At 56.1% G+C, this 12,639-nt stretch overlaps 1 protein-coding gene across 1 annotated transcript in view; it reads right to left on the bottom strand.

Moving 5' to 3' along the window:
- Window positions 1-2,140, bottom strand: part of LTBP2 (latent transforming growth factor beta binding protein 2) — a 100,746-nt gene extending 98,606 nt beyond the window's left edge. Inside the window, exon 1 of the mRNA XM_004739267.3 lies at window positions 1,260-2,140. Coding sequence (XP_004739324.1) covers window positions 1,260-1,753 — 494 coding nt within the window. The 5' untranslated portion in view covers window positions 1,754-2,140. The remainder of the gene's footprint in view (window positions 1-1,259) is intronic.
- Between the last annotated feature and the right edge of the window lie 10,499 nt (window positions 2,141-12,639).

Genomic DNA, 12,639 nt, shown 5'->3' with positions numbered 1-12,639 from the left:
CTCTGTTTTTGTAGAATTGACATTGGTGTGGGCTGGGAGACCAGACCAGAAATGCAGACAGGTAGAGCGTGTGAAGGGAGAGAGGATGGGGCAGAAGTAGTCCCAGCAGACCTGTCTGAGCAGAGATCTGAATGAAGGGAGGCACTCCTGAGGAAACAGGAAGAGTTCGGCACCCACGGAAAACCTGGAGCAGAAGGCCACCAGGTGCACCGTCCTCCAGGGTAGAGCTGAGGGTACTGGGGTCCTTGATGTGCACTGGGACTAAAATCAACTGGTAAATTGAGCCCAGGCCATAAAGGGCTGCCAGAGCCCTTCCCAGCCTTTCCCATCCTGCCCTCCTCCAGCCGCGCACTGCGCCGGGCTCCCTTTGCCCGCCATTCTGGAGACACATGGCATACCCAGACAAGGCCAAGTGCCCTTCAGCCATGGGGATCCCGGACTGGGTACGGGGTTGTATCTGAGCTTCCCGACGCTGCAAGGGCGCCCCCAGCGGGCAGCAGGGGTGCTGGGTGGGGGGAAGCAAATCGCCGGGCTGGGGGACAGTCCCCCTGCAGATTGCGCGAGTCGCGCTGACACCTAGCTGCACAGGCGCACACACAGACCCACTCTCCTACGGACCCACTGTGCCACAGCTACAGCGCGAGCGGGCTTCCGGCCCATGCCCCCTCCCAGGAGCAGCCTCGCGCGGGCCCAGCCCGACCTGAGTCCCAGCTCGTGTACTTGTAGCCAAGTTCAGGATTCGCGGCCAGCCCCCTTCCCGGAGATGCATCTGCCTTGGCACTCTGGAGCCTCGACGTCCACCTACCTGCGCTCTGAGCCCGTTCAACACTTTGGGGGCCTCAGGCGACAGGAAAGCCCACCCCGCTGCCCCCTCGGGGCTCCCTCTCCGATCCCCGCAGCGCTGCGGGCGGGAGTCTGCGGGCGCGGGTTAGCGGAGGGCAGCCCAAAGCACGGCGCCTTGGGAAAAGATCTAACGTCAGGTCTCGGCGAGCTGGTACGAAAGGGTGAGGATGGTGTTTCTCTTTGCCCTCAACTCTTTGAAAAGTGGGTCAGATCTCGGAGCCTCAGCTTGGGGACCCCGGTGCTTTTCCTTGCAGTCCTGAGGCCGCCTTGGTCCCGGAGGAACCAAAGGCACGAGCCCGGGGCCCTCTCCTCTCGCCTGCACATCCTTCCACTAATGAACACATGGAGACCCGCCCTCGCTCCCTCCGCACTCCCCACCCCGCCCCGACCCCCAGGCTTTTCTCTGCAGTGCTCACCCCGTAAGCCGCCCTCGAGGAGGGGTTGGGGGCGCAGCCCCGGGCCGCTGGAGGGTTCCCAGGCGCGGGAGAGCCGGGGCGGCCCGGGCGCGGGCTGCGGGCTGCTGCTGGCCCGAGGGACTGCTTCTCCAGGTCTGCGCAGGTGGCTGGGCTCGCCGCGGCTGCTGCGCGCGGGGCGGCCTCCTAGTCAGAGCGTCCGCGGGCCTCCGGGGGCTCCCCCAGCCGGGTTGGGCCCGCTCCGTGGGCGGCAAGCCCGGGACTGGCGCGTCCTGCTCTCGGAACAGACTGTACACCTTGGCTGCAGTCGCTGCAGGGTGACTGCCCCCGGGGCGCCGCAGCCGGTTCGCGTCCCTGCCAGCCAACTCGTATCTTCCCACCGGGTCCCTCTGAGCAAGGCCCATGCCCACGAAGAGAGCCAGGGTGAGGGCCAGGAAGCCCGCGCAGGGGTTCAGTAGGGCGCGCCCGGGGCAGCGGTGGGTGGTCGGGGGCCTCATGGCGCCGGGGGCGATTGGAGAGCCGCGAGCGGGGTGGGAGAACGACCCCTGGAGCTTGCGGCGGTCGCGCTCTGCTCCCCGGCCGGCGGCCCGCTTCTCCCAGTCTAGGGGCTCCCAGTCAGCCTTCCCGGGGCGAGGGCTGGGCGGTGTGAGCGGTCGCCGGGCTGCGCGCCCCGAGTCTGGCGTCCGCTGGTCTCCAGCCGGGCGCGCACCGCCGCTGCACCTTCGCGCCTTCTCCCGTCTCTGCAGCCTTCTGAAGGGGAGCCGGACGCTTTTATTTTTGGAAACCTCCCCCTGTTTTTTCGTCTCTTTTATCTACACCATGCCCCCTCCTCGGAGGGACAGCTCAGCCCCCTCATTACGGGAGAGGGAGAGAGAAATTCCAGCAACACCCACTTTGGCACCGGGAAGCGAGCGGGCGGCGAAGGGGGGTTAACCCGTGAGGAGCTGGGGGCAGCTCAGGGCGGACCCGACGGCTGGCAGGGGAGACGGTGCCCGCTGGACGGGGGCACCTGGTCACCTGTCTCTCATCCTGGTTAAGCTCGAACTGCTGACCTGCCCCGGGCTTATCTCCTGCCCTTAGCCTCTGGGACAAATTCCCGGTTGCGTGACCAAGGCTGCAGCCTCGAAGGTCTCAAGGAGGCCAGGAGAGGTACTAAGATTGGGAAGACAGAGCCGGGCCCCAAGGACCGCGCCCGACTCCTTCGCTTCCCGCCCCGGCCACTAGGGGCGCCCGCTCTGGGGTCGGCGCGCGCTGGGGAGCGCGGGGCCGTGGGGCGGGGGCAGCGCGGGGAGCTCGCCTCCCCCTCGCCGCCCCAGGGTGCGTGAGCTTGGAAGGTCGCCGGGGGGCGCGCGCCCTCTAGTGGAGCATGCTGCGTCCTCCGCCACCTTGCAGCCGCCGCCCGCCGCCTGCGCTCCTAGATCTTACTCCTTTTCCGGCTGCGTCAGGGTCCGAGAGAGGCCTGGGGCGGCGATGGCGGATCCTGGAAGAGATACCATCTTTGTAACAGAGGATCACGTGTCGTGTAGACACGAGGATCTTGAGTAAGGTCACACCAGGAAACGGCGTGTGTCCAAAAAGGGAATGAAATGATGGCCTCCTGCTTCGGGCTCAGAAGCCTGTTCCCCGGGGCTCCCTCGGAAATGTCCCACAGGAGGGGGCAGGGGTTCGATGAGGCTCTGATTGACCCGGTGCGTGCTCACACCTTATACCGTCAGCGAGGGGGCTGGGGTGCAAGACAAGATGGCTGACTGCTACCCATCTGACTGCCTCCAACAATGAGCTCATCATTCACACCATGACCCCCTGCCCTCAAGCCTGAGGGCCTGGCCAGCATGATGTCCCCAGTGCATTTCCACTGCCTACTGTTTCCTAGAAAGGAAGAGTGACCTCCTACGCTGCCAAAGGATGGGCACCGCTAATACCTGGTGTTGACCTGTGACCTCTGATTTCAACGAGCCAACAGAGTGGCCTTCTCTCTCATCTGTTTCGCCTCTTGCAGCCTCCTCTCTGCCCCTTGAACAAGCCACACTTATGCCCACTGTCCTCTCATCAGAACACTTCTCTCCAAGATGTGTTACAGAATTGGCTCTTCATGGTTTCCTCTCTCAACTCAAATATCACCCACCTCCTGGAGTGGCCATCCCCGAGCCTCCCATCTAAAGCAGCCCACCCCTGTGTACCACATCACACCATTTCACCCTCCTTGCTCTAATGCCAGTTGAAAGTATCTTCTTTATTTATTTACCTGTATAACTGACTTAGGGAATGGGCTGAACTTGGAGAGGGGCTGTGAGGACAGAGCTATGTTTCTTTCCCCTCCGTGCCTTCAACCATGGTATGGTGAATTTCCCTACTCCACCTTTAATGACATCTCAAGTGGAGTCCTTGGCTTGCCCATCCCTACCACCACAAGAACAGTCTCTTCCATAATTAAGACCGACTTTCAGGCACTAAAAAGTTTGGTCCTGTCCAAATCAAAACCTCAGCCAGTTTAATCAAGCTTCCATCCAATTTAATACTCCTTACCCCCCACCCTCCCTGGGCCTAGCCCCTGGCCCAAGATCCTATGGTGGGGAGTAGACACGGTCTGGTTTTGTTTTTTAAGATTTACTTGTTTATTTGAGAGAGAGAGAAAGAGAGAGCAGAGGGGGAGGGAGAGAATCTCCAGCAGACTTCCCGCTGAGCACAGAGCCTGGCACCGGGCTGGATCTCATGATCCTGAGATCGTGACCTGAGCCAAAAATCAAGAGGCGGACACTCAACTGACTGAGCCACCTAGGCGCCCCTCGCATGGTCTGTTTTTCTAACCTCCCTTCTCTGCTGTGGCTCCCCCATGTCAGGGTCAGGGGAGACGTGTTAGAGGACCAGTGGCAAAACCCTACGTGACAGGTGCCCTTGGCTGGCAGGTGCCAAGTGCTTGTTCTTTCACGGGCACATCTGTGGGCTCTTGGGAGTCTCCCTGTGGGACCTCCACCCTGCGATGGCCAGCCTCTTACAGACTCCTATATTTCCCGCTTCTCATGGGACTGCCGCCCCCCACCCCCCATGGCAAACCCCTGGTGACTTAGCTGCTCCTCACTCTGCCGTAGAAGCCACTCCAGCCAGGATCCACAGTCCGAGTTCTCCAGACAGGGAGTGCACACAAGCCTCTTCAGTTGTGCGAACCCTCAATTCCTAAAGACTCGTGTTGGGTTCTCCTTAGAAGTTTCTTGCTGTGCCTTGGGGGCACGGGGGATGCTTGCAACTTCCAGCAACTCAGACAGCATCCAGGGAGGGAGAGTTACGGGGAGTCATGCTAGTCTCCTCTTCTTGGAAGCCCCCAAGTGCAATGACTGGTTCTTTTGGGGCTTGGTTTGCGCTGAGGAGTGGCCTCGGGGGGAATCTCAGCCTTGCCTACTCATGTAACAGTTCCCTACCTCAACAACTTCCTTCGATCCCTTTCATGTATAGACTGGAATCCAGGGATGTGGCGCAAGTGTGGTTGAACCAGTTCTGCCTTTAGGAAGGTGTCTAGTACTTCTCTTTGGAATGTGAGAATATTCAGTCCTTATTGTTCTACTCTCTGCAGCCTCAGCAGAAATTCAAAGATCACAGAAGAATCCTGTTCAACAACCTATAAAATCATGTCTGACTTCCCCAGCCATGACAATAGCTCCAAAGGAATAGATGTCTTGTCTGCCTGGCTCACCAGAGTTTCCCCAGAACCTAGGACAGTGCTTGACTCTAACAGACAACCAAAAAATATGTGTGCCACGGTTGACTAAGTAAATGGATGGCAGCATGACTCCATCACGTAAAAAGGGCTGGTATCATTAGACCCACTTTAAGAAAGAAATACTGAGTTTCTGGTGGTAGTTACTGGTCCAAGTTCATGTGCTTGCTGCCTCCAAGGCTGGTCTGAAGGATCTCCTTGAATCTTGTGCCTTGTATTTTGAGATGAATGCCATGTGAGTTTCCAGAATGTTCAGTTCTCTCCCTGCGACACTGCACCTTCCTGGCTTTGGGAAAACCTCAGCTCCACACTCACCCCCTTGCCCTGTTACCCACCCTACCCTTCAGCATGGGTGCCCCCTTCCTCTTCCCACTACCTGCCCCATCCCTTCAGGAGCTGCTGTCTTCATCCCTCAATGCTCACCTCTGAGCCCCAGGAGCCTCCCAAGGCCAGAAACCTTGGCGTCATCTTCGTCCCTGAGCTATTTTTTCCTCCCATGTGTCCAAGTCATTATTACTGCTCCGTCTCCTCCGTCTGCACTTCTGGAAGGCTGCCGCCCATTCAGCCTCTCACCGCTGGCCTGGGCCAAAACCCTCATGCAGACACACTTCCCTCACCACTAGGCGCCCCGCCCACTCCTCCGTGAGTACAAGTGGTCCTTGGAAATTCCCACCCTGCTCTCCAGGGGCTGCAGCCCGGCTGATCTCCTCTGAGGACTCTCCTTCTGCCCCACCCTGGTGCCATCCTCCCGCCCCGGCTCCCACTTACCGCCCATCACTCCCTCCCTTGTAACTGTTGGGACCTGTTGCTGCAGCAATTTTGAATCTCCAATCCCATAAACACTTGAGCTTTTTGTTTGTTTTTCTTTTCTATAGCTGCCAAAACTTATGCAGCCTCCGATGGTCCAAGCACGGTGCTAAGCATGTTACATAAATTGGCTCATTTAACGAAATAAAGGAGGCATTATGATTTCTACACGGACAAAGGAGGAAACTGAGGCTGGGAATGGCTCCTGGCTTGTTGGTAAATAACGGATGCAGGATGCAAGCTTAGACCATTTGCCACCCAAGCCCAAGCTTGTCAGCATCCGACATGTTGTTTTCGCCCCAGGCCTGTGCCCCAGCAGCCCTCCTCACAGCTGAAGGGGTATCTTTCCCGGCCCCTCTGCTCCTGGCACCACCTGAGACCCTCCACTGTACATTCCCAATGCCCTCTTCCCTGCCTGCAAGCCCACAGTCAAACTCCCTGGTGATATGGAGTTACCAGAACCTTCTCTCCTCCTTTACCCTTCTTGCCTGGTACTAGAAGGGGGGCGAACTGTGTCCAGCCTGACCCCTGACTCACCATGTGTCACGTCCTCACCCCTGATCCCAGCTTCCTCCCCAGTGAGGCAGAGAATGCTGCCCAGCCAACTCACCCATCTCTTGGGGTCCAGGGAAGGAAATCATCTCTGGAAAGCCCTGCAGAGAGAGACGGAAGGAACTGATAAAGGATTCCTGGGGGGGGTGGGGGGGTGGGGGAGATGGGCTGGGTGGCTCAGTGGGTTAAGCCTCTCTGCCTTCAGTTCAAGTCATGATCCCGGGGTCCTGGGATCGAGTCCCACATGGGGCTCTCTGCTTAGCAGGGAGCCTGCTTCCCCCTCTTTCTGCCTATTTGTGATCTCTGTCTCTCAAATAAATAAATAAAATCTTAAAAAAAAAAAAAAAGGATTCCTGCAGGAAAGGTTTGCTGGGACACATGCACCACACAAGGGGCTGGAGAGCTGCTGGACACCCAGCGCAGCCTGTTCACTCTCCCATGTCTTGTTGGCATAATACTCGCAGCCACGTGGCTACCAGAACTTAAACTAAGTTGGTAAATAAGGACCAACCACAAGGGATGAATTTCTGTTCCCTTTGCTGAGACCCAGACTTCCAACAGAATTCCAGGCATTTTTCTTCCTTGGAAGTGACTGGACCTCCAGCCCCGAATTCCTCTCCCCAGGAGAGCTTATTCCCCTGTTCAGAACAAATAACACATTTCCTTGTTAATCAGTGGGCAGAACAGCCGAAGGAAGGCTGACTGGGCCCCTGGCCTTCCAGGCTGGAGCAGCTCGGGCTCAGATGTCCCCACGCAGACCCTGGGCAGAGCTGGGACCTCGGCGCTGCACCACCGCAGCCTCCAGTTCAGAAGGTGGGGGCCGTACCGAGAGGCTCCAGCTTGCTCCTGCATGAGGCCTTCAGGGCCCACGGGGGCTGCCAAGACCCTTCTACCTCAGACACCGTGGTGGCCTGGCCTCCCTCAGAGCTCACGGCCACCCACCCCGCCTTGGTCGGCCGGTGCCATCTTCTCCAGGTGGGCGCGAATGCTTCTGCCTTCTGTGCACCGGGCTCAGCTCTCAGCTATTTTGTCATCTGAAAATGGAAACAAAGATGCTCTTCTGGCCACCTCCACCTTCAGGGAGAATGAGATAACCAGCCCGGCTAACCTGTGTGTGTGTGTCGCGGGGGGCGGTGGGGTGGCGGCAATTACTGCTACTCTATCTGCCAGCGGGTATTTCCCGAGTGCTTAAAATGCACCAGGCGTGGTACTCTTCCCAGACATTTTCTCATTTACTTCTCGCAGTGATCTTAGGAAGGAAGCCTTCCTATTTCATTAGCACATGATGAAATGAAGGCTCAGAGAGGCAAAACAGCTTACCCGCCGTCACAGAGTTGGTAAGTGGCCACGCTAGGTTTCATTCCTTGTTTGTCAGGCTCCAGCCTCCAGAGGAGCATCGCTCTGGAAACGTACCACAGGGTGCAGTTCCCTGGGAACTGGAAACATTCCTGGCTGTGTGTGGTGTGTGTGGTGGTGGTGGGGGGTTGCTGAAGGCCACTTGGACCCCTGTCACAAGAGAGACCCCACCAAGCACATCCCCACTCCTCAGGTCTGTTTCCAGCCAGGTATGCATTATGGGTCAAGGGCAGGACAAGGGCAGATCAAAGTCATCACGGGGAGTCTCAGTGAATCTGATTCCCTCCCATGGAGGAGAAGGAAGGAAATCAAGCTAGGAAATCAAGCTTCCCCTACATCAAATCGGTTTCAACTGCTAAAGGAAGGCTCATCTCGACCCTCAGCTTTTCTCTTTGGAAAAGAAAGTGCCCTAAATAGAACACCTGTGTGCCCCTGCGTGGTATAGACGTTGTAATTCCCATTTCACAAACCCAGAGGGGAAGATTCTTGCTCAAGGTCAGACAGCTAGGAGTCGAGCCAGAAGTCAGCCAGAAAGTCTGAAGGGCCCCCAGCCCCCTGCTGCTTCTGCTGCAGCACACTGCTCTTGCTCCAGGATGCCCTGCAATGATGTGAAAATGCAGTTCTTCAAAATAGTAGGCTGTACTCTGTTTCTCTTCATTTCTAGTCTCTGATACAAGAGTGGGCTGATCTATCTGCAAGCTCTGTGCATTTAGCTAAAGCTCGGATATTTCCTCCTTACCTGCATAAATTCCTTCAGCCTCTGCCTTGAGTGGAATCTTCTAGAATTCCTGGGGGATGAGACCTAGCAGACTCTCTGAAGACCTGAGCAGGAAAACAATGAGAGCAGCCTGGAAAGCCTCCTCCTTTTTAATTCGGTCTGATAAGATCACAGGGGCTTCGAGTGCTCCACCGGGCAGGGGTGGGGGGTGGGAATTGGATGGGGAGGAATCTCATCTTATATTACCTGTTCAAAATCTCCAGGGAGAAAAGTCCTGTGGGCCAAAGGACTGTGCCAACCTCTCCAGGATTCTGGAATGGCTGTGCTGGACTTTGAGGACAAGGCTATCACCGGGGTCTCCCGGCCTGTTCCCATGTTGGTTCCCCACTGGGATGCAGTGGCAGCCCTCATACCCCAAAGGAGAGGAGTTGTGGAGACAGAGAACAGAAGCTGCTACAGGGTGATTTCCAGAATCCGCTCTTTCCCCGGAGGCCAGTAAGCAGCCTTCCTTGCTTTCTTCATCAGGACAAAGCAAGGGGGTAACATCTTCTGCCATCACCTCTTGACTCCGTTGTCCCCTGGATCATATGCTGAGAATGGAGACACCCCATGAGGTTTTCCCTGGTGGCCCCAATACTCTAGTCTCTAGGACCCCAAGCCCTTGGGGACAGGCCTGGATCTTAAAGCTTTTCAAGACAAGGCCCAGACACCCGGCTGGGGAGTGGGAGAGGAGGGGCAGCCAGATCCCAAGGGGCCCCAGCCTGCCTGCATGACTCACTCCTTGTTTCCGTCCACTCTGGTCTGAGTGCCTTGGCCCAGGGGCCTCCAGGAGGTTGTAACACAGGCTGGCCCCTCGCCCATCGGGGCTCAGCAGACAGAAATTAAAGATCTCACTGCTCAGGAACTCACACAGACAGCAAAGGCATGCTCTGGGCTCTGCCTCACCAGACCAGACCTCAGGCCGGAGGAGGCTGATGGCCAAGGGAGGAAGGAAAGGCGTCTCCGGCTCCTCCTCCTCCTCTCTGCCCCTCACATCCAGGCATGAAGGTCTGGCCACTGCCCACTGTCTTCTCATTCCTCAGGTCATCCCCTGAAGACGGTGGTGTCCCCCGCCCTCCTCAGCTCTGCCACTCTCCTCCCCACCCTGCCTGAGGAAACGGGGAAGACACAGACTTGGAAACAACTCCCCGGGCATTTTCTGACAGCAGAATTCTAATCAGGCCTCTCGCCTGCTCAACAGCCCTCAATGATTCCCCAGGGCCCCACCAATCAAGTCCCAAACTTCTCACTAGGCCTGGCACACGAGCTTGTCTCTTCTATGTCCCCTCGTGTCTGCGGGTATTCAGCACAGTCCTACTTGCTCAGAAGTCCGCCCCCAGTTGACTCTCCCATGTCTCCTCACCCAAATACTTTGGGCCACGCCATTTCCTTCACCTAGAATATTCTTCCCGCCCCGCCTACCTGTCCTTCAACTCCTATCCCAGAGGCCACTGCTTCCAAGAAGACTTCCCAGAAGCCCCACTCCACCCCGAGTCTAGAAAGCCAGCTCCCTCCCCTGGAGGCCTGTAACTCTCAGTGTACCCCACTCCACCCTGCATGAGTAGGCCACAGCTGCCAGTCGTCAGCCGTGGGAAATACCTGGGGCTTTGGAGCTCTGCTCTATGCTGTCATTTACCAGCTTTGTGTCCTGGTTAAAGTGACTGAGCCTTTTGGAAACACGATTTCCTTACCAATAAAATAGAAATTGTAAGAGCTGTCTTTGTAGGGCGCCTGGGTGGCTCAGTGGGTTAAGCCTCTGCCTTTGGCTCAGGTCATGATCTCAGGGTCCTGGGATCGAGTCCCGCATTGGGCTCTTTGCTCAGCAGGGAGCCTGCTTCCCTCCCCCACCACCCTCTCGCCTGTCTCTCTGTCTACTTGTGATCTCTCTCTCTCTCTCTGTCAAATAAATAAATAAACAAAATGTTAAAAAAGAAAAAAAAAAAGAGTTGTCTTTCTAAGCATCGCATCTAGATAGGGCAACTCTATTTACCAACCACACAAACTTTAGGCAGAACGGATTGGACCAGAGATAAGCACCTGACCCAAGGGAGCCCTTTCATGAGTGGTCAGGGACCTAAGACCTCTGTGGTCGGACTTGAATGCAGGCATCATTGGTTACTGGGAAAACCAGATTCTGTGTTAGACATTTGAACAAACAGATTTTTCTTTTACAACCAGGCCCTGGGATTAAAACAGAACAAGCGAGTCCCAGTTCTTAAAAGCTTGTAGTCCAAGTGGGTTCATATAACCAAAGACATAGAGCCAGACAGGTAGCATGACTTGTGTGAGGTCACACGGCTAGTCAGAAACGCAGAGAGGGCTAGGGCTCAGGTCTCTGGACCCAGGTTTAGTCCAGGGTGCCTGGCCCCTGCTCTAGTCTCAGAGGCACGTGGCCCTGAGCAGATTGCCTGAAGAAGACCAAAGAGCCGCTTGCCCCACATCAACCTGTTCTGGCCCAGCTTTTGCACAAAGGGCTCCACCCTTCAAGGCAGCGCTTAAAAGATAAGGTCAGATCAAGGCAGGGAGAGCAGACGCTGGTTCTCTTCCCCCATGTAGTCCCCGTGTCCCCCTGGGCCTGCCCTTTTGCTCTTTCAGATGTCAGTTTCCTCATCTCTAAAAGGAGGGGCTTTTACTGGATGAACTCAAATTCAATGTCAACACTAAGATTTTGATTTGAGGCGCAGACAGACAAGCGGTGGGTGTGGGTCCAAGAAGTGTAGGACCCAGAGTGTGAACGCCAGAGGGGACTTCCCGGAGAACTCAGCCAGCCCACTCCTTCAATATACAGTTGAGGAAACTGAGGCCCAAAGGAGGAGAGATGCTTGTCAAGGTCACATGAGTGGTGATTGGCAGCCTTGGCTCTTGAACCACGGTCTCCTGCCTCCCAGACCTCTCAACTCTTTCTTTCAACTCCCTCAAGAAGCTGGGAGCTATCTGGCTGTCTCAGCCAGGAAAGCACAGAGTGGCTGTGCATGTCAGCAGCTGGGCCTCAGAGCCTGGGAACATCTCTGATAGGGTGAGAGCAAGTGCCAAAGCTGGGGGCCAGGGAGGGCGTATTGGAGATAAGCTGTCAGCATCTCTTCTCTTCCAGTTGGCAAGAAGAAACTGAGAAGGGTCCATGATGATTGAAGGAAAACAGCCCCCCTTCTGATTGGGCCATTGCTCCATGGAGGGGCTGGTGTCTCTCTCTTTCTTTCCTACACACACACACACACACACACACACACACACACACACACTGTCCTCCCCTGCCTAGCTGCTGAAAATTGCCACTCCACATCCTTGGTCTCAAGATGTGTACTGATATTCTTAGGGGCACTACTTGGTGGGGCCTGGAATTTCTTTCACTGCCAGAGATGTCTCCAAGCATCTGCCTACCTTCTAATGCTCACCCTGTCATGATCCCTCCCATTCTACAAACATTTTTGAGCATCTAGTATGTGTCTAGGTGCTGCGCTAGGCACTAGGGCTGGGTAGGACATCCTCACTGCCAAGGTCATGGTGAATGCTTCAGTAGGGGAATTAACAGTTTCTCGGGCTCACTGAAGAAGAACTTCTTACCAAGCAGGGTGGCAGTTGGCTAGGAAGAGTTTCTCAGAGTCTTGACTTTGCCTCAAATCTTGAAGACTAAAGGAGAGCTCACCACATAGGGGAGGGGAATGTGCCGAGGACAGGCGCTGCATATGCAAAGGCAGGGTGTGAGATGAAGCCTGGGTTACTGGGGGAAATTTCAAGTAGCTCTTGTGGCTAGGGTTTCAATAGGAACAGAAGTTACAGAAGGGGAAATGAGGCTGGAGGGGTAGGCTGGCATCAATTCATAGGGGGCTTAGCTCTAGTCCGCTCTAGACATTGAGCAGAAAGATGAACCTGTTCCCCACATCCAAAGCCATCACCCTGGAGGGCACAGACTATCTGGAATTCTGAAACGGATGTCCTCTGGTCAATAGCAGGGGGTCATTTGTGTGGGGAGGAAGCAGCGTACTTGCAATCTCTGTCAATACCCCCAAAGCCACCCCAAGTAAACACCAACGGACATAAAGCCCATGAGCCTGCCATGCTCCAGCCCTGCTTCCAACCAGTCTGTTCCCCACATGGCTCCACTTTCATAGAAATTATGGAGCTACCAACTCAGCAGGTTTGCCCTGTCTCCGGGCTCCTACTGCCATGGCCCATCAACCCTTTCCAATCCTTTCCCTAAG

The sequence above is a fragment of the Mustela putorius genome, unplaced genomic scaffold, assembly GCF_011764305.1.
Source record: "Mustela putorius furo isolate JIRA1106 unplaced genomic scaffold, ASM1176430v1.1 tig00000129_pilon_pilon_pilon, whole genome shotgun sequence".
In the NCBI taxonomy this organism is placed as follows: Eukaryota; Metazoa; Chordata; class Mammalia; order Carnivora; family Mustelidae; genus Mustela; species Mustela putorius.
Note: the sequence above shows the minus strand (reverse complement) of the source record. Positions and strands in the feature narration are given on the sequence as shown.